The sequence below is a fragment of the Protopterus annectens genome, chromosome 6.part1 (genome assembly GCF_019279795.1).
Source record: "Protopterus annectens isolate FY-2018-M chromosome 6.part1, PAN1.0, whole genome shotgun sequence".
NCBI lineage: Eukaryota > Metazoa > Chordata > Ceratodontiformes > Protopteridae > Protopterus > Protopterus annectens.
The window spans coordinates 133,395,040-133,417,449 of NC_056738.1; the positions used below are offsets into that span (position 1 = coordinate 133,395,040).

Here is a 22,410-nt window from a genome sequence, read left to right on the forward strand (position 1 = left end):
CATCCCTCTGATCCCACAATTTCTAAAGAAAGCTCTTTGGATGAGAAGCAAGGTGATCCTCATAGCCCCATTCTGGCCTCGACAAGTTTGGTTCCCCTTCCTTCGGCCTCACCTAGTATGCCTGCCGTGGATTCTGGCCCCTCTACCAGATCTGATTATTCACCCCCAAGGGTTGAGTCACACAAATGTGTCTAGTCTCAAGCTGACAGCTTGGTTTCTCCACTTCCACTAGTCACCAGGCAAGCTAATCTCTCCTCGCCTGTTCGAGACATCATTCTGGCCTCTCACAAATCATCCACCTGAAGACTATATCAGGATAAATAAAAAAGGTTCTCCATATGGTCCAAGGATAACATGCTAGACCCGTATTCAGCTCCAGTTACTGCAGTGCTTCAATACTTGGCAAGTTTTTTGGTAATGGAGCCTCCACCTCTAAGGTTCGAGTACATCTGGTGGCAATTTCTAATTTCCACAATGGTATAGACGACATCCCTCTTATCTCCTCACACCTTTGGAACCTGTGGAACCATGGAACCTCACTCTAGTCCTTCAGTCTTTGACTCAAAAACCTTTTGAACCTGCTGCGAAGTGTGACCTAAAGTTTTTGACTTGGAAATCCTTGTTCTCGGTAGCCATTACCTCTGCCAGAAGAGTCTCTGAGCTGCAGGCATTGTGCATCAAGAGGCCTTATCTGGTCTTTCATAAAGACAGAGTTAGAGTATCACTTCGGATGAATCCATCCTTTTTTCCCAAAGTTGTTTCTGAATTCTCCATTAACCAGACCATTGATCTACCAGTGTTCTTTCTGAATTTTGCCAACAGAGGAGAGTATTGCCTTCACTCCTTACACGTGCATAGACAACTGAGATTTTACCTAGACAGGACCAAACCTATCCATAAATCTGAACAGCTTTTCATCTCCTTTTCTGGGCCCAGAATGGGAGATGCTGTTTCCAAGGTTACATTATCAAGATGGCTAAGGGACTGCATACATTTCATTTATTCCCTCAATAATGAACCTAAAGCTCACTCCACTAGATCTAGGACATCTATAGCATTCCATAGCTCACTCCACTAGATCTACGACATTTATAGCATTCCATTCCAGGGCTTCCATGGATGACGTCTGCGCAGCAGCTACTTGGGCTAAACCTCATACCTTTATCAAGCATTACAAATTGGACTTGGTCTCCAGAGGGAAAGCTGCCTTCGGCTCAATGGCACTCAGGAATGTTCTTCCATAAGGGCCACCAATGGACCTCAAGGTAGCTTGGGATTCTGTCCCATCAGTGATGAATGGAAAGAAGATTAACAACATCAGATAAAGAAGTTATGTCTTATCATAACATTCCACCTGTGTTGTTCATCTTCTTTCATTCATCACTTCCCGCCCTCCTTCCCCCAACAAAGGCTCCTGGGGGATGCTTTGGGTCTAAGTGGTGCCTTAGGGCATTTGGGCAGAAGTAGCCTTGGCTTTACTTCTTTTCTTTAGCAAACTCGATCTGAGGTAACAGGAAGAAGGGCATTCTGGGTAGAGACTTAGCTTGAGAGTTTTTTGGCTGGAGCAAGCTTGTTAAAAAGGCAGACTCTGTTCTGAGGCCTCGGAACCGAACCCATCAGTGATGAATGAAAGAAGATGAACAACACAGATGGAATGTTATGGCAAGACACAACTTCTTTTTACTAGCAATCACTGAAAATAACAACCATGCAAAGAGATGAAGGGATAGAATATCATGGTCAGATGATTTACTGGATGGGTATGGAAGCAGGGTTCTAGACCCAGAGGTTTGTCCACATGATGAAGCTACCGCAGGGGGGAAATAGGCTTGCTGGGGCCAAAATATGGCTATTAGAATGACTCTGGCCTTCTATAAAGTCAGTTTCTGGCAAAAATGGGAAATTAGGAGAAAGAGAGGGGAGGTATATAAAAAATGTGGGACAATCTGAATCAGAGCATTCTTGAAGCATTTCCCAGTGAGATATGATGGAACACAAGCTGCATTTGTCATTAGCCAGGATGTGAAAAGACCACAGCAACTATTCCCCAACAACAGAAAGATTCCAAGTTACCATCAAATTGCGAGACCATCTGTGTGTAATCAGAAGGCAATGACTAAGCCTGTCTCCTAAGAAGATGACTTCTCAGAAATGTGGGTTTATTAAAGTAAGTGATTGGATGACATAGCCCATTCTCAAAAAACTCATGCCTCCTGGTATGAAAGACAAAAGCAATGTCCTCACTAGTAGATTAGAGGGACAAAAGCTGGGCTACAGCCCAGGATATTACAGTCTGATTAGCAGCAGCTCAGGCACTTGACGGTGTGACAAAGAGGATAGGCAATGACTATCCTGGATTGGTGGGAATGAGCTGGGCACTCCCCTAATGGAAGCTCTGGCGGAGGTTGATTGAGAATACTGGGCTGCATGGATGAGAAGACAGAAAAATGTGACCTCTATAGGCCTACACAAATGCACACTTACAGCAGCTTACTATTGCTTGCCCAGCTTGATGCTGCTGTTGTCAGCATACTGGAGGCAAGCAGGGATGATGCTGCTGATGCAAATCTCTCCCCCATTCTCCTTCCCAATCTGCTGGTCCTCCCAGCTGGGGGAAGAATACTGATGTGTAAAAGCCACTCTCCACTTCCCTTTCACTCCCTGCTACTAGCTCCAGAACCAAGGTGTAATACTGAAGTTGGGAGTTGGAGGAGTAGGAACAACACTGGGCAGCCAATGGTCAGTATGGCAACGTAGTGTATAGGAGCTAGCAAGTTAGGCTGGTGCACGGCAAGAGCACTTGTTAGACCCAAAATCAGAAAAAAGGCCAGCACCAAGGAAGGTTCAAAAGTAGTTTAATAAAACTGAAACTAGACCGGTTTCAGCAGCAAGGCTTTCATCAGTAGTATAGTCAGCAAAAAGCACTTAGTCATCATCTTATATAATGTTCTTTAAGGCATCTATATGACATCACTTCCTGATAAGTCAAAAATGCAAACAAGGCAAAAGTAATTGAAAAATACAATCAAGGCAAAAGTAATTGAAAATACATAGTTCAGTAAACAAAAAGTTTGCCTGAGTAGCATGCATATCTCCAGATTATAATGAAAAATCCAAAGAGACACAGTATACTGGTATATCAATGATAATAAACAAACTTAATAAAAACATACAATAAAGGGTAAATGCCCAAAAATAAACCCGAAACAAAAGTCAGGTTATAAGAATTCTGGTGTTGAATACCAGCCACAGTATCCTAAAATGAGCTGAAATGCAAAAACCTAAGCAATGCAACCTGATAAGAAATAAGTACATATCGTAATGCAAGTATTGGTTAATTACAAATTATAATTTATCATTTAATCCAGGAGGAAAAGCCCCCAAGTTTAATGATCCACCTTTTTCTTTGGTATTTAGGATATCATGCCAACCTGTTTTAAAAGATCGATTCCTATGATATGATCAATGATGGTGAATGTAAATTTGGCAGTGGGATGTTTGATAACATGTCTATATAGTGCATTAGTTAATCTTCTGTTTCTAATGTCACCAAGGTGTTCAGAGATCCTGACACGAAACTGTCTAGACGTTTGGCCAATATAAAATGCATGACATGTACATGTGGCAAGATAAATAATCCAGTCTGAACTGCAGTTACCAAAAACTGTATGTCGTATATTTGTCCAGTGTTCCTACTAGTGAAAGAAGTAGTTTTGAAAATATAGTTACAAAACTGCAATGTCCACATGGATAAATGCCTGAAAGTTTATCTCCAGTAAGTGTTCTTTGAGTTGGAGTGTGATCCATGACCCTGTTTTTTTATAGTGTGAAAATAAATTCCTAAAGTTTTGCCTTTCCTATAGGAAAAATAACATCGTTCTCGAGATAATCTTCCAGCAATGGATGAGAATTCAATATATTCCAATGAGTATTAATAATATTTACTAAATTGGCACTATTCCTGCCATAAGTGGTGACAAATCTACATACATCTGATTCCTCATTATGAGTTTTAGTATTGTATTGGAGAAGAGAATCCTGGATTTAGCATTACTAAATTGGACTGCTGACTCAATAGTACGAGTGGAATAACCTCTGGACAAAAATCTCTTGGTTAGATCCATTTGATGACTCTGAAGATCATCCACTGAGGAACAAATCCTTTTCATCCGCACAAACTGTGATTTCGGTATGTTCGAATAATATGTTTCGATGAAAACTATCAGCATGTAGAAGGGTATTATATTGTGAGAATTTTCTGTGTCGGATGTTCTAAGAGTGTTATCCTCCTGTCAATTAAATTGACATCCAAATAACTGATTGCACTCCTATTATATTCCACAGTGAATTCGATACCCCAGATGTTCCCATTCAAATGTTGAATAAATTCCTGGAGGTATTCCTCACCTCCTTTCCATATAAGCCAACAGTCGTCCAGGTATCTTCTCCATATATCAATCTCAGGTAGATATATGTTGTGCAAAGGGTCATATAAAATCATATCTTCCATGTAGCCCATAAAAAGATCAGCATAAATGGGTGCAAAGGATGCACCCATAGCACCCTGTAGTTGCCAATAGCAGTTATGTTGGAAATAAAAAACATTTTTAGTTAGAATGTGTTCAGCCATACACAACAATAAGGTGTTCATCCCTGGGGAGTATAAATTGGTTTTATTTAGCCAGTATTCCAAGGCATTAATACCCGCCCAATGAGGGATGCTGGTATAAAGCGAGGATACATCAAGAGAACCCATAAGCCATTCAGGGTCCAATTGAGACTCGGAGACTATCTGCAAAAATTCAGTCGTGTCCTTGATTCTTGCTCTAACACATGTTAACAGTGGTTTCAAGTTTTCAGTTAGAAAAACAGACAAGGGTTCAGTGAGTGACCCAATGCCAGATACAATCGGTCTGCCTGGTGGCTGATCAATGGACTTATGAATCTTAGGAAGTAGATAAAGTTGTTGTTTCCGGATCCTTAACCGTCAAATGAGTTTTGGTTTTATCAGAGATAATTCCAGATTCTACAGCCTTTTCCAAAAATTCATTAATTTCCAAGGCAAAATCTGGAGTAGGATCAATATCCATCTTCATGTAATGATGATGGTTGGAAAGTTGTCTAAGACCTTCATTCACATAATACTCAGTATCCATCACCACCACCGCACCTTTGTTGGCAGAAATAATAACAATATCCGTATTATTTCTGAGTTGTGTGAGTGCTATTTGTTCCTTCCTAGACATGTTATGCTTTATAGTGTCAACAGAACCCAAATTGAAGTGTATATCCTTTATAACCGCCTGCTGGAAAACAGCAACATGTTTATCCATGGGAGGGTTAAATGTAGATTTGTGAAATCTAAAATCAGATGATCTTTGAGCATTGTCAGTTTGATCTTGTTGTTGAAAAATAATTTCAAGTTAATTTTCCTACAAAATCCATTGTATCAGAAACCAAAATACTTTCATCAGTGAAAAAACAGGTATGAAACCAAGGCCTTTATTAAGAAGGGAATATTGATCATCAGTCAAAATATGACTTGAAATATTTAAAACATTAGTACATGAATGATTTACTTCACTATCGACATGAAGAGCTCTTCTAAATTTTTGACCTCTGTGTTTCCTTCCTGCCCTGTGTTTTTTCCCCCTAAAGGGACCTCAGTCCTTTGACCCCTTTTAGCATTTGGAGAATCACCAATATTAGGTGTCTCAGTATCAGTAGTCGAAGAATCCTCACCAGAGGTAATAAAGCTAGGCCCAGTCTTTTTTAAAATAGACCTTGGTCTTTTTTTGCGTATAAATGAAGCATTCTTGGTACCATGAGCAAACCTCACACCCCTTTGTGAATCAAATTGTTTGCCCCTATCATAATCTTCCTTATCCCGGCAAATTTATGCAATTTCTTTTCTTAAGGTTATTTTCCAAAATAGAGATTTCTTTAGATAATTTGCCAAGACAACCCTGAAAACTAGCCTCATGTTCAAACCGTTTCAGGTTGTTACATGTTTTCTACTTCAATAATATTACTCTGTATTGTTCTCTCATAGAAAGAGGCCAAAATATTAACTCTAATCATGGCAGCCTCCTGTTGTGCTTGTTGCCAATCTTTCAACAGAGTTTCATCCGGTGTGCCCACTAGTGGTTGGATTTTGCATCTCAATCCTCTAGGGGATATATTCTGTATTTGGTAAGCTTTAAACAATTTACTGTGGCAAATGTTTGTTCTAAGCATCTTAATTTGTTTACCTAATTGAAAGAATAAGTTTTACACCGTCAACTGGATCCATGATTACCAAATCCACCTTTTCTGTATGTTCAGTTCCTATGCCAAAATTTTAAGTCATCCTTGTGACATAAACCAGATAACAATTTACTGAGATCCATGACAATAAGTTGCAATGAACCGGAGGAAGAAGATATAAAAAATAAAAAATAAAAATGAACCCTGAAAAGATTCTTTTATTCTTAAGGGTTGAATTGGCAAATCACAAACAAGTCCAAAACAGAAAATCACAATCAGAGTCACAAAGAAGTTGAAGCCAGAATAAATGGCAAATGTAACCCTATATATGGAATAATTAACCCTAGCACCTAGGCAAAAATGCTATACAGACCAAAAGTCAAAGGCCTGTAATGTCTAAAATGCAATGTTCTGAGTAATGCACAACCTACAGTTGTTCAGAGGTGGCTAAATCCATATGGGGTATACCAATATGTAATGAATTTAAGCCAGACACACTTATGCACCTTATTTAAATCAGATAACAATATTAAGAAATCAATAATTGTTCAATACAGTCCTCAGATGAAATTGTTATCAAAGGTATAAATGTACAGATGATTATTGTCAGCACTGTATGCCCAGCAATTATTCTAAAAGAAGACCTGAGTGCAACACTGGGCAAACAAAACAAAAGCCCTCAAAATATGTGACCAATATTGACTCAAATGTGAAACAAAACATGAATCAGTAGGAACATAGGAATGAACAGATATAAGCAATAATATTGTATCAACCTAGTGTATATAACAATGGCTAGTTCATCATAATCAAATGAAATAAAATAAAATTATGCACATATTACAAACAGAGCACCCATACATGAAATGTCCTTGAAAAAATAGCAATGTTGTATTGTGCTACAACAGTACTCAGAAATCCAGTATAAAAAAGAAAACGACTAGGCAAAATAATAATAATATGAAATATACACGTGTTATAAACTAAGAACACATACATGAAAAGTCCTGAAAAAATGGCACTGTTATATTGTGCTACAACAGTTCTCTAAAGTCCAGTATTCAAGAAAAAACGACTTAACAACATTGGTAATTGTTTTACCATAATGAAGAATTTTTCTGTGACAATCATTTAACTGTCTGGATGGTGTTGTTAAGTCGTTTTTTCTTGAATACTGGACTTTAGAGAACTGTCTGGATGGTGTTGTTAAGTCGTTTTTTCTTGAATACTGGACTTTAGAGAACTGTTGTAGCACAATATAACAGTGCCATTTTTTCAGGACTTTTCATGTATGTGTTCTTAGTTTATAACACGTGTATATTTCATATTATTTTGCCTAGTCGTTTTCTTTTTTATACTGGATTTCTGAGTACTGTTGTAGCACAATACAACATTGCTATTTTTTCAAGGACATTTCATGTATGGGTGCTCTGTTTGTAATATGTGCATAATTTTATTTTATTTCATTTGATTATGATGAACTAGCCATTGTTATATACACTAGGTTGATACAATATTATTGCTTATATCTGTTCATTTCTATGTTCCTACTGATTCATGTTTTGTTTCACATTTGAGTCAATATTGGTCACATATTTTGAGGGCTTTTGTTTTGTTTGCCCAGTGTTGCACTCAGGTCTTCTTTTAGAATAATTGCTGGGCATACAGTGCTGACAATAATCATCTGTACATTTATACCTTTGATAACAATTTCATCTGAGGACTGTATTGAACAATTATTGATTTCTTAATATTGTTATCTGATTTAAATAAGGTGCATAAGTGTGTCTGGCTTAAATTCATTACATATTGGTATACCCCATATGGATTTAGCCACCTCTGAACAACTGTAGGTTGTGCATTACTCAGAACATTGCATTTTAGACATTACAGGCCTTTGACTTTTTGGTCTGTATAGCATTTTGCCTAGGTGCTAGGGTTAATTATTCCCCTATATATAGGGTTACATTTGCCATTTATTCTGGCTTCAACTTCTTTGTGACTCTGATTGTGATTTTCTGTTTTGGACTTATTCGTGATTTGCCAATTCAACCCTTAAGAATAAAAGAATCTTTTCAGGGTTCATTTTTATTTTTTATTTTTTATATCTTCTTCCTCCAGTTCATTGCAACTTATTGTCATGGATCTCAGTAAATTGTTATCTGGTTTATGCTCCGACAAGGATGACTTAAAATTTTGGCATAGGAACTGAACATACAGAAAAGGTGGATTTGGTAATCATGGATCCAGTTGACGGTTGCGAAAACTTATTCTTTCAATTAGGTAAACAAATTAAGATGCTTAGAACAAACATTTGGCACAGTAAATTGTTTAAAGCTTACCAAATACAGAATATATCCCTAGAGGATTGAGATGTAAAATCCAACCACTAGTGGGCACACGGATGAAACTCTGTTGAAAGATTGGCAACAAGCACAACAGGAGGCTGCCATGATTAGAGTTAATATTTTGGCCTCTTTCTATGAGAGAACAATACAGAGTAATATTATTGAAGTAGAAAAACATGTAACAACCTGAAACGGTTTGAACATGAGGCTAGTTTTCAGGGTTGTCTTGGCAAATTATCTAAAGAAATCTCTATTTTGGAAAATAACCTTAAGAAAAGAAATTGCATAAATTTGCCGGGATAAGGAAGATTATGATAGGGGCAAACAATTTGATTCACAAAGGGTGTGAGGTTTGCTCATGGTACCAAGAATGCTTCATTTATACGCAAAAAGACCAAGGTCTATTTTAAAAAGACTGGGCCTAGCTTTATTACCTCTGGTGAGGATTCTTCGACTACTGATACTGAGACACCTAATATTGGTGATTCTCCAAATGCTAAAAGGGGTCAAAGGACTGAGGTCCCTTTAGGGGGGAAAAACACAGGGCAGGAAGGAAACACAGAGGTCAAAAACTTAGAAGAGCTCTTCATGTCGATAGTGAAGTAAATCATTCATGTACTAATGTTTTAAATATTTCAAGTCATATTTTGACTGATGATCAATATTCCTTCTTAATAAAGGCCTTGGTTTCATACCTGGTTTTTTCACTGATGAAAGTATTTTGGTTTCTGATACAATGGATTTTTGTAGGAAAATTAACTTGAAATTATTTTTTCAACAACAAGATCAAACTGACAATGCTCAAAGATCATCTGATTTTAGATTTCACAAATCTACATTTAACCCTCCCATGGATAAACATGTTGCTGTTTTCCAGCAGGCGGTTATAAAGGATATACACTTCAATTTGGGTTCTGTTGACACTATAAAGCATAACATGCCTAGGAAGGAACAAATAGCACTCACACAACTCAGAAATAATACGGATATTGTTATTATTTCTGCCGACAAAGGGGGTGCGGTGGTGGTGATGGATACTGAGTATTATGTGAATGAAGGTCTTAGACAACTTTCCAACCATCATCATTACATGAAGATGGAGATTGATCCTACTCCAGGTTTTGCCTTGGAAATTAATGAATTTTTGGAAAAGGCTGTAGAATCTGGAATTATCTCTGATAAAACCAAAACTCATTTGACGGTTAAGGATCCTACGAAACAACAACTTTATCTACTTCCTAAGATTCATAAGTCCATTGATCAGCCACCAGGCAGACCGATTTTATCTGGCATTGGGTCACTCACTGAACCCTTGTCTGTTTTTCTAACTGAAAAATTGAAACCACTGTTAACATGTGTTAGAGCAAGAATCAAGGACACGACTGAATTTTTGCAGATAGTCTCCAGTCTCAATTGGACCCTGAATGGCTTATGTGTACCCTTGATGTATCCTCGCTTTATACCAGCATCCCTCATTGGGCGGTATTAATGCCTTGGAATACTGGCTAAATAAAACCAATTTATACCCCCCAGGGATGAACACCTTATTGTTGTGTATGGCTGAACACATTCTAACTAAAAATGTTTTTTATTTCCAACATAACTGCTATTGGCAACTACAGAATGCGGCTATGGGTGCATCCTTTGCACCCATTTATGCTGATCCTTTTATGGGCTACATGGAAGATATGATTTTATATGACCCTTTGCACAACATATATCTACCTGAGATTGATATATGGAGAAGATACCTGGACGACTGTTGGCTTATATGGAAAGGAGGTGAGGAATACCTCCAGGAATTTATTCAACATTTGAATGGGAACATCTGGGGTATCGAATTCACTGTGGAATATAATAGGAGTGCAATCAGTTATTTGGATGTCAATTTAATTCGACAGGAGGATAACACTCTTAGAACGTCCGTACACAGAAAATTCTCACAATATAATACCCTTCTACATGCTGATAGTTTTCATCCGAAACATATTATTCGAACATACCGAAATCACAGTTTGTGCGGATGAAAAGGATTTGTTCCTCAGTGGATGATCTTCAGAGTCATCAAATGGATCTAACCAAGAGATTTTTGTCCAGAGGTTATTCCACTCGTACTATTGAGTCAGCAGTCCAATTTAGTAATGCTAAATCCAGGGATTCTCTTCTCCAATACAATACTAAAACTCACAATGAGGAATCAGATGTATGTAGATTTGTCACCACTTATGGCAGGAATAGTGCCAATTTAGTAAATATTATTAATACTCATTGGAATATATTGAATTCTCATCCATTGTTGGAAGATTATCTCGGAGAACGATGTTATTTTTCCTATAGGAAAGGCAAAACTTTAGGGAATTTATTTTCACACTATAAAAAAACCAGGGTCATGGATCACACTCCAACTCAAAGAACACTTACTGGAGATAAACTTTCAGGCATTTATCCATGTGGACATTGCAGTTTTGTAACTATATTTTCAAAACTACTTCTTTCACTAGTAGGAACACTGGACAAATATACGACATACAGTTTTTTGGTAACTGCAGTTCAGACTGGATTATTTATCTTGCCACATGTACATGTCATGCATTTTATATTGGCCAAACGTCTAGACAGTTTCGTGTCAGGATCTCTGAACACCTTGGTGACATTAGAAACAGAAGTTTAACTAATGCACTATATAGACATGTTATCAAACATCCCACTGCCAAATTTACATTCACCATCATTGATCATATCATAGGGAATCGATCTTTTAAAACAGGTTGGCATGATTTCCTAAATACCAAAGAAAAAAGGTGGATCATTAAACTTGGGGGGCTTTTCCCTCCTGGATTAAATGATAAATTATAATTTGTAATTAACCAATACTTGCATTACGATATGTACTTATTTCTTATCAGGTTGCATTGCTTAGGTTTTGCATTTCAGCTCATTTTAGGATACTGTGGCTGGTATTCAACACCAGAATTCTTATAACCTGACTTTTGTTTCGGTTTATTTTTGGGCATTTACCCTTTATTGTATGTTTTTATTAAGTTTGTTTATTATCATTGATATACCAGTATACTGTGTCTCTTTGGATTTTTTCATTATAATCTGGAGATATGCATGCAACTCAGGCAAACTTTTTTGTTTACTGAACTATGTATTTTTCAATTACTTTTGCCTTGATTGTATTTTTCAATTACTTTTGCCTTGTTTGCATTTTTGACTTATCAGGAAGTGATGTCATATAGATGCCTTAAGGAACATTATATAAGATGATGACTAAGTGCTTTTTGCTGACTATACTACTGATGAAAGCCTTGCTGCTGAAACCGGTCTAGTTTCAGTTTTATTAAACTACTTTTGAACCTTCCTTGGTGCTGGCCTTTTTTCTGATTTTCAGTATGGCAACCTTGGCCCCCAAAAATGAATAAATAAGGAATAGAAGCAAGTACCTTCCTGTTTATCTCCCATAAAACTGACAAGTTGTCCATGTGTCCAAGTCTGGAAGGGAATAAAGGGTCAAAATGGCCACTCTTATTTCCAGTTCATTTATATGCTGGGTGTCCCAAAAGCAACCATACACCTTGCACCTTTCTGACTGACATCTCCCCACCCACAAGTAGACACATCTATGGTAACTGGAAGGTAATACAGGCTGCCCAGAGACAAAATAGGAGCATGAAGCTACCACACTGAAGGTGAACTTGCATAAACTTGAAATGGATTCCTTCTGACAAAAGCCCTGACAACTAATTCCCTTATGTTTTTGGGATCCAGTGCAGGATCCTCATTTGAAATCGAGCATGCAGAATTAGAAAAACTTTAGCTGCCATGAGCCCCATTGTTTTCAGACAATGACCATGAATGGTGCCAAAAGAGGGACTGCCCACTGAGTGGGGCCATCCTTTAACAGAGACTTGCAGTAGGTAAATGCTTTCTTAAGGGAGACTTACTTGACAAGACAGAGCATGTAAAAAAGACCCTGTACAGACTATGGTGTACAACAAATGCATCTATAACTTTAAAATGTTCACCATGATGACCAAGGACTGCAACAGGCACAGAAATGGCTTTCTTGCTATGATTACTTTTCTACAGTAAGGGCAGCTAAAATGGCTTTCTTGCTATGATTACTTTTCTACAGTAAGGGCAGCTAAAAGCCAGTCATCTAGGCAGGGAAGTATTTTGATCCTCTGAAATATTTGGTGTGCTGCCAACACAGCCACACATTAGGCGACACCTTGGTTGCTGAGGTGAGACCAACTGTGAGGGGATCCAAATTGGTAGTGGTTGGCTCCTACCTGGAAGCATAGGAATTTCCTTGACATCTTGGCTAGCTTTATGTACAGGTATGCACCTTGGAGGTCAAGAAAGCACATATGAGCTTCCTTTGCAATTAAGGAAGATTCATCCGCACAGAGACCATCCGGAATGTAGTTTTGATAATTAATTGATTTAGGCCATCTAGGCTTAGTATGGGACTGAGTTACTTCATTTTTGATGGTACCAAAAAGAATCCGGAACAAAAGCCAGGCCCTCTCTTTTTAGGTGAGACCTCTTGAATGGCTCACTTTTATCAGGAAGCTCAACACTTCTAGTGTTGCCCCTATTTATGATGATTAAGTGGAATATCAGGGACAGAAGAGAAGGTGGATGAAGCGGAGTGAAGGAAAGGAAACTTATGGCTTCTGTAAATGGATCTCTCCGATTTATCTGTCATGGGTGATGGCCATAAATGCAGGTAGAAACAAACAACTAATCCCTTACTGCCTCTAAAGGGAGACAGTTGGGCAAGTCTCCATGTGTCCTGCTGTTTCAACAGTCCTCCTGAAAAGGAGCATCTTAGCCTTGTCCCTGTCAAGAGTTCCTAACTTTAAGCAGGTGTCCATTTTGGGGCAAGCCATGGCCTCTCTAGTTGCCATTTGACTGCAGGGATCTCAGCTGCTGCTGCTGTTGCTACTGCTGTTGTTGCCCTCACTTGAACCAAACTATTTAGGCTCTTTCTAGTTCCTCACAATGGAACCCTGTGGCATTTGAAACTGGATGCCAATAAACATTAAAATCTTACCATCCTGTTCACTTTAACGTTTCTCTTTATTGTCAACTGAACAGGTTGATACCACTGACAGAGAATTTAGTAAGGATGTCTGGATGTTCTAAATAAAGGCAGTCAGATAAATCCAGACATCACAGCAAATGGTAATGATGGTGCTTGTCAACCTTGCCACATCTGTAGTATCATGTGCTAGATACACGGTTATGTTGTAAATTATGGAAACAACTGTCCCTGTGGAACATCAACTTAGTCAAGTGTTCAGCCGGCTTTTGCAACTTCTCTAGTGCCCAGTGCCTTGTTAAGCTCCTTTATAATGTCCCACTTTGAGCAAAGCACAAATGACAGATAGCTCTGCATCCTCATAGGAAAGGCAGATGATGCAAAAACACACTTCCCAAAAAACTTCAGGGCCTGAGACTCCTTGATGAAAAGTTGAACTGCAGGACTCCGAATGCTGCTGCCACTATTAACGAATCAATAACTGCAGTCTTATCAAGTGCATCTTAGACCATGGGCAGCCACCAGATCATTTCCAATTTCCTAGGCAGTGTAGCTACATTAACCTTCTTGTCAATGAAGATAGCTATTTAGTTGATTGGATGAAGGACCAAGGAGGAAGACAGGATCCTGCAGCCTTTTTGGACTATCCCAGCTATACTAGGGGATTTCCCAGCCACCCCAATTCTATCTCATTATTTCAAAGACCTTCTTGAATTGGAGTCATTTTAGAGAGATATGGGGAGCCTTCCTCCACTGCCACTATCAGTGTCCTGGGTTGGTGACTCTGTACAGGAATCTATCAGACATCTCTTTCTTGCATGCCTACCTCCTTTCCTGTGTAGAAGAAATGAATAAAGAAGACAAGGAAGAGAGTCAAGACCCAGCTCTACATTACAAGAGAGATCCTGCTGGCAGACATCAGAGCATCTTATTCTGACAAGGAGGGATAGAGGTATCAAGTGCAGATATAGACAATTCTGAAATAAGGGCAGAACAGTGATGGGGCCAAAATGGACAGCAACAATATCATATTCGTCTCCCACATCCAAGTCCAGCACAAGAATAAGGTACCCCAATCATTGCCAGAGGGACAATAGCAGTAGCTTTCAATGTTGAAAGGTTCAGCAAAGCTGACCTAGTTGAATCAATCACCCAGTCTTTGAGAACTCAAGAATCAGCAATGCCAATACACAGATTGCTATTATGTGCGTTTACATTGAAGCCATCCACTGGTCATCTGTGTTGAGCACTGACACCAAAAAAAGTGCTACTACCAAATGAGTTGTCATGGATTACATGATTACACTGCCAAAGGACTTTCAGCATTGAAAGGAATCACTGTGGCCCTCTGACATCAAAATGACCAAGAGGTCCCTATCAGCTCTGTACTGGTGCCAAGACTTGGACTAGTGATGAGGAAGATGGCCTGATATGGAAATCAGAGATGCAAATCAGATCAGTCCCCATCTGCCAAACCAAACAATGTGAAAGGGACCAGACCCTCATTTATGTAAGACTGGAAATGGGCCTCCATAATTTTATTATAATCAAAATCAACTACAACATGACTCCCATACAAAGGGATAAGTTAAGAAGACATTAAAGACTTATAGAAATGAAGCCTGGGGGAAAAAAGCCTACCCATGTCTACTTCAGATAGGGAGAATACACTGTCCGGTCTTGAAAATCCATGATGGGGCTGATCAACAGATGACAGCAAAACCATGTTCGCTTCACTAGTGCCCGAGGTAGATTCCTCTGCTTTATGCTCAGATTTATGATGGGGATCAAGTACGATAACAGCTGAATCCTTGTCCTTGTGCCTGGAATACTTTAGAGGAGTACAGACACTTCCTAGGGAAATTCGGCTCTGGAAGAGTCCCCTTTTTCTTTTCCCCATTTTAGCACTGTAAATGGTATACAAAGTTACTTCTGCCCAACAGTACTGGCTTGGTGTATGTGTATTTCATTGCATTGCAACATGAAGGCTGCTTGTGCTATGTGAAAAATGTTAAAGTGAAGTTAAAAACAGCCAAGAACCATTTGTGTACTTTCAGTTTGATAAAAGTATTAGGGTACTGCTAAGTGAAACAAGCTCCAATTACAGTGCTGTTAGAAATAACTGAGAAACATTTCTGTATTTTAAGCTTTATAAAGTACTACGGTACACCACTGAAAATAATCTAATGCTCTATGCCTAGGGACAATAAACTATATAGCAAAGTGATATAAGCAAAATGGATGAAAAAAGTTGCTAAATGATTATTCAACAGACACTAATCACTTCCAAAGCAGAAATATAAATAGTACACTCCCAGCTAGGCACATCACTTTTTATACTGTGCTCCTATCTGAGATATCACTTGGGAGACAACTAAATATACACAGTATAACAAATGGGTTGGTACACTGCCCTCTGTACTAACCTCTGCAATAAGCAAATTTGAAGTGAATAAATGAGGAAGTCTCCTGTGTTGCTTACTCAGAAACAGGACAGCAATGGACCATACCTAAAAGAGAAGAGCCAGTAAAGAAATTATGTGAAATACTTTTAATCTAAGTGCAATTTAAAAATATCTGGTCTTATACAAGGAAAGAACTGTGACAAATCCAAGCATAAAAACATTCTCTAAATATGGATTATTGCTACAATTACTCCTGGATGTAGTTAAGCAGCTTCAGAATATGGCTCAGCAAGGACTAAGTACTCACCAAAGAAATCAGAGAGACAATACTAATATCAAAGCTGATGTTCTGAAGAGCAGATGTCAGAGAGTCTGGATTCATTGTTGGGATAGTCAGTAACCAAGCTGAAAGATACATAATAGGTGCAGATACGAAAGTACTTATCACCATACCAGATGTCACCTAAAATATAAGAAAGCAACATTTTTAATCCATCATTTTTTTTTTCGTCTTCTAATAAAAGAGCAAACAGACACAGTTTATCTTGATCATATTGCAATAAAGCTGTTGCTGTATGTGACAATTACAACTGCTGAAGAGCAGTCGAAATAAAGAATCCAAAGACCACGCTTCCTTTAGTAAACAGGCTGTGATTCTCACTATTCTGCCGAGTAGAAATGTAGTATCTGAAACCAAGATGTCAACATTATCAGTTGCAATCTAATGCCTATTTTTTTAGGTTGGGTGTGGAGTGGCCTAGGAGAGAAGTCATGACTTTTTTTTTCTGTGCAATTTTTACCACAGTGCCTGCTGATCATCAAGCCGCCCCTCAACTGGAACAGGACTGTTCATTCCCTCTACTTGCGGATTTCAATCAGTACACTGGCGAGAGTTCTCTGGAGTAGGGCATTACTCAGGCAGTCTTGAGAATGCTTTATGCTCTCACTGGAAGCGTATCTGGACAAAACATGTTAGCACAGAGGACAAAAGCTCTGACTTGTTAACAAGCTGCTTTTTGCACCAAGGGTACAGGGATTGAATCTTTCCATGTTCATTTACCTACTTGAAATTATTACCGTGAGCATGTTGCTTAACCAGACAGTGGTTTGGGCAACTGGGAATAAGAACGAGTCTCTGTAATGGTAAACTGCACTGTATGCCTAGTAGCTAGCTATGATCCTATGAAATAAAGGCATTTTGTATGGCCTAACCCTGCCCCAGACTGGGGTTCGGGTAGAGATATATGATCCAATTCACAGAGGAGACCCCCAATGCCTTATCCATGCAAGTGCATGTTTCCACACACTCACACTGAAAGCTACCATCAAGTAGCCTAATACCCACTACCAGGTCACACATTTACATCACTGCCCCCCCCCCCCCTCTCCAAGGGACTGTGCCAGTGTACAGTTAGTTCTAACCCAGCCTTCTGTCAAGATAGGTACATTCGTCCTCTACTACCAGTTCTGTCAAGTGCCTAATCCACTAATTTGGGTCACCTGGAAGTATGGGCATAATCAGGACTTTATCTCTCCATGCCACTGGTTCTGGCAAAACTCAAGAAGTCCCTCTTTTCCTAACTTCTCTATTTATAATGTGCTCAAAGATGCTTATGTTCTCTCTACTCAAAAATTAGGCTGAAGCCTGATTATCCTTTCATGCTGTGCATCATAATGAGAACTGTTTGGGATGTGTGGATATTTCTCAAATATTTCAATCATCTGCCTAGAAGTATCAATGAATAATTTCACATTCTGATGCAAAAAAAAAAAATAACTGACAACTATAGCATGGCACAGACTAAACAAATCTACAGGACAGAGATCAGAAGTTAGGTATTGACTTGTCAATGATATCTATAGAATCATTTCTTCCAGCACAGGAAATGTCAAGTTTGACACAGCTTTGAAACTGAAAGAAATGCTTAGAACTTACATATGTAGCAGTGCTGTTTCACATTCTTGTACTGTCTCTGGGTTCACTTAATCTCATTCTGAAGCCTTGCATTTTGTTATATGCATATCAAAAGAGACAGTTTGCTCAGTTACTGTTTCCATGCGCTTCGGATAATTTTTTTCTTCACTATTGTCTTACAGCGTCTTAAAGATTCCACTGCACTTAGGAGTCAACGAATCTGACGAATGTAATGTCAGCTGTGGTCAAACTACTAAATAGGTTGCTTATGATAACCTGTAGACCTCATGCTGGTGATAAAGACATTGCATCAGCATGGGGAATCTAACACCCTCCCCCCACTGACATATGCATGCACCCACACCCAAGCCCTTACAGCTACTGTCACAGGTTTGGTATTCCATATCTATGTCTCCCATTCATTGTTTTCTGTGCAAGCCTCTGCTTGCGTTGGGGCAATTCTAGGCTGGGAGCCAACATTCATTCTTCCCAGACTGGATCGGCTGACCCTGTTGATCGCTCTCCTCTCCCATCATCCTCGCCCAGCTGTTCCTGCTTCTGAGTGGCTATTCAAACTCTGGCTGCCTGGATTGCAGTCAGGGCTTTACCCCCTCTACACCACACAGCCAGGCTATGAGTCACAATCACATCTGCACTTTAGATGAGCAAATTCATTATAAAGTAATTTTTAAAATAACATACTAGTGCCAGAAGATTGATTCATTTAATGCTTTGAACTTCAGTACTTTAGTTCCAAGAAAGAAGTCAACTGTCTTCTGCAGGTCACGGATGGGGAAGAGCATAAGCATCTTGGGGTCCCGTATGTGAATGGGAACAAAGGATCTGAAGACAGACGAAAAGCTGAGTGCAAAGAGGACACTACTTAGGTGTAGGTGTTATACTGGAATGTTGTTTTGAAGTAAAAACTGATTGATATGATGAGCTGATTCATATGATGAAGCACTCAATTTATCAACAACTGGCTAAGCTTCTGGTGTCATTCTAAGGGGATCCAGTATCTGTCTGCTTGGGACGACATGGTCGACAGACCACGATGCTTTGCCAGAGATGGCCTGCACCTGTCACCAACGGGATTCTGGATACTGGCAAAGGCTCTTGCCATCCATATAGTGCCTTTTATAGGCAAAGTTCAAATGACAAATTCACCATTGTAACAGGAACAGGCAAGCAAAAACTGAGGGTAATGTTACTCAGTGCTAGAAGTCTAAATCTCAAAATGCACTCACTTGAGGCACTCCTTAAAATGAAAAACATCGATATCTGTGCAGTGACTGACACCTGGTTCAAGGCTCCAGAGTGCACCCCTGCATTCCCAGGCTATAACTCATACCACACTTTTCGGCCATCTAACCTGGACCGGAACACCAAAGGCAGAGGTGTGTCCATATTCATTAAAGATATCCACACCTCCAGGCTAGTTGCTCAGCATAATGCATCCGAGGTTATCCAAGTGCAAATAACACTGGGCAAAACTGAAATCCAAATTGTAGCTTGCTACAGATCTCACACCATGCCCCAGGATTCCCACTCCTCTTGATATACTGGAAAATATTAGGGTTCAACCAAATATCCTAATATTGGGCAATTTCAACTACTCAACCATTAACTGGGAAAACTACTCGTGCACCAACTCCTTCGCTCAGAGCTTTCTGGAATTCATAAATTCCAATGCCCTGGATCAACTTATCCACACCCCCACCAGGGGCAACAATATCCTAGACCTAGTCATTACCAACATGAGTGACTGGCGTTCCACACCTAAAGTCAACTCCTCATTGGTCAGATCCAACTATAAGCTAATCACCCTAGATATCCACATCCCACCTCCACCCACCATTAAGGAAACCATGGTAAAAAATGTCTCCAAAGCCAACTTCATGCTTCTTAAGACAGAAGTGGCGAACTTCATGACACCCATGCAGATGGACAATACAGTTACGACTGCTGAATCCTACACAAATGCACTCTATAAGCACTTACACGAGTGCATGGATCGTGCTATCCCAAACAGAACCAAAACGCTATCCTCCAAAATAAGGAAGCCAATCTGGTGGTCCCCTGCAATAAACAAACTCTACAAGAGAAGGAAGAAACTGTTGCAAAAGAGAGTAAAATCCCATGCGTGGAGGAGCTCCCTGGTCAGCTTCAGTAAGAAGCTGAGATCCCTTATTAGATCCTCCAAAGCTAGCTACGAAAACAAGATCGCCACTGATTCCAAGGACAACCACAAAGCATTCTATAGCTATGTCAAGAATCTCAATGTCAACACCCAGATCTGCTCTGAGTTACAGCACAATGGCACAAAAATTACAGAACCAACTGATATTGCCAGCATCTTGGCAGATAGGTTCAGTGCTAACTTTACCCCCCCCCCCCCATCCCCTAAAGGGCCCATATCTATACAGGAAGAATGCAGAGTCCCTGTAATCACAACTACAGAGGTAAAAGCAGAAGTGTCTAAAGCCAAAAACACAGCATCCATGGGACCAGACAACATCCCAGGCTGTGTTTTACACAAACTTCAGAATGAACTGGCTCCCCACCTAAGCACCATGTTCAATCACAGCCTCACTTCAGGTTTTGTCCCCACTGAATGGCGCACAGCAAAAGTTATCCCACTCCACAAAGGGTGAGCCACCACTGATTCTGGGAACTATTGTCTATTAGCCTGATGAGCCTGGTCTGCAAGGCCATGGAACGTATCATCATGGAATTCCTAAACAAAGACATTGGTAACCTCCAAACTCTGGACCCCACCCAGTTTGGGTTTGTGAAAGGCAGATCATGCCTCCTGAACCTGGTTGACTTCTTTGAGGCAGTCACCAAAGCCATAGACGAGGGTAAGGTGGTTCACATAACCTATCTTGACCTCGCCAAGGCTTTCGACACCATCCCCCATTCTGGAATTATAGCTAAACTCACTAAACTAGGTATAAATCCCTATGTCACAAGATAGGCTGCCAACTGGATCACTGACAGAACCCACACTGTAAAAATTGCAGACTCCAAATCTGACTTCAAACCAGTGACAAGGGGAGTACCACAGGGATCAGTCCTGGGACCTCTCCTGTTTGGTATCTACTTCTCTGGAGTACAGACAAACACAGAAGGCCTCTGGCTAATGAAGCTCGCAGATGACTGCAAACTAGGAGCTACAGTCGAGTCCCCAAATAATGTGGACATCCTACAGAAGGGCCTCACTGAGACAGATGCCTGGTGTCAGAGCCATGGCCTCAAGCTCAATGCCAAAAAGTGCACTGTTATCCCCTTTGGTAAAAACTCTGTACCCATGAACTACCACATAGGCGGCAGTCTTCTTAATGCCGAATGTGTGATAAGAGACCTTGGGACCCAAGTAGACAGTAGTCTCTCCTTTGTGCTAGTATACAGCTCAGCAAGCTCCTGCCTGGTGCCCTGCAGAGTTCTACAGCAGCAGAGAGACAAAAGAGAGACTTTGGAGTGATTATGTATAATTTTCTGCATTTTCTTCATGCCTTTAGCTAATTCTGCCTAAAACGCTGATTTTCTAGCGTTTCTGTGATTTAAAAAGCTTGTTTCAGCTACATATTGTACTTATTTTACTGCCTGCACTTTAACAAAGTCATTTTTGTGTTTAAATTACCTGTTTAACTGTTGTAGGCTACACACTCACGTGTGATAGCCATTTCTGTGCATTTAAAGTGTTTGTTTTATTGTATCTGCTTTATTTTCTGAAAAAAAAAAAAATATATATATATATATATATATATACTTGTTTCTTGCATTTCTAAGCTAGTATAGTCCAGTTTTCAGGTTAGTGCTGAATTCAGGGCTGTGTTACAAGTTTCTGTGTTTGCCCATACCTTACTTGGATAGAAGGAAGTTTCTCTGTTCACTGTGAGAGAGGGAGCTTTGAGCAGCCTATCTATCCCTGGAGGAGTGGTTTCAGCCCAGAAATTAGTAGTTTATTGGCCATTTTGTGCTAATTTCTATCCCTTTCATTTCCCTGCTATAAAACCCGCATTTGGGCGGTTTTGCGCGCCGTGCAGCGCCAGTTAGCTATGGTATAACTATTCCCGGCTCTCCTCCTTCCACCAAACACTAATATATGCGAGAGATGCAATTATACAGCCAAACTGGAGGTTAAACTCTTTCAATCCAGGACTGGACCAAGCAGTCAAGAGGAGAAAGGAATTAATTGCACCGGCAAAAAACACACATAAATACACAAAAACATACCCGGAGGCTCTAAATAAAAATCTGCAAAAACAGCAGAGACCTCTAAAGCAGACATCCAAGCAACCTCCACCCCCCAACACAAACCATGAAACACATACTTCACAAAACCACTGTGCCACACAATCACAGCCCTTAAAGGCAAAATAGCATACCCAGCACACTAGTAATAGGTGACTCTATAGTCAGGCACACTGACGTCCCACTCAC

The 22,410-nt window shown here is 39.7% G+C and overlaps 1 protein-coding gene across 3 annotated transcripts in view; it reads right to left on the reverse strand.

The window, feature by feature from the left end:
• The window catches only part of GPR155 (G protein-coupled receptor 155), a 782,878-nt gene that overhangs the window by 306,313 nt on the left and 454,155 nt on the right, over positions 1 to 22,410 (reverse strand). For all 3 annotated transcript variants that reach the window (XM_044075558.1, XM_044075557.1, XM_044075559.1), the window contains exons 5-6: positions 16,357 to 16,512; positions 16,071 to 16,154 (exon numbers count right to left, since the gene is read on the reverse strand). In XM_044075558.1, the coding sequence (XP_043931493.1) occupies positions 16,071 to 16,154; positions 16,357 to 16,512 (240 nt within the window). The remainder of the gene's footprint in view (positions 1 to 16,070; positions 16,155 to 16,356; positions 16,513 to 22,410) is intronic.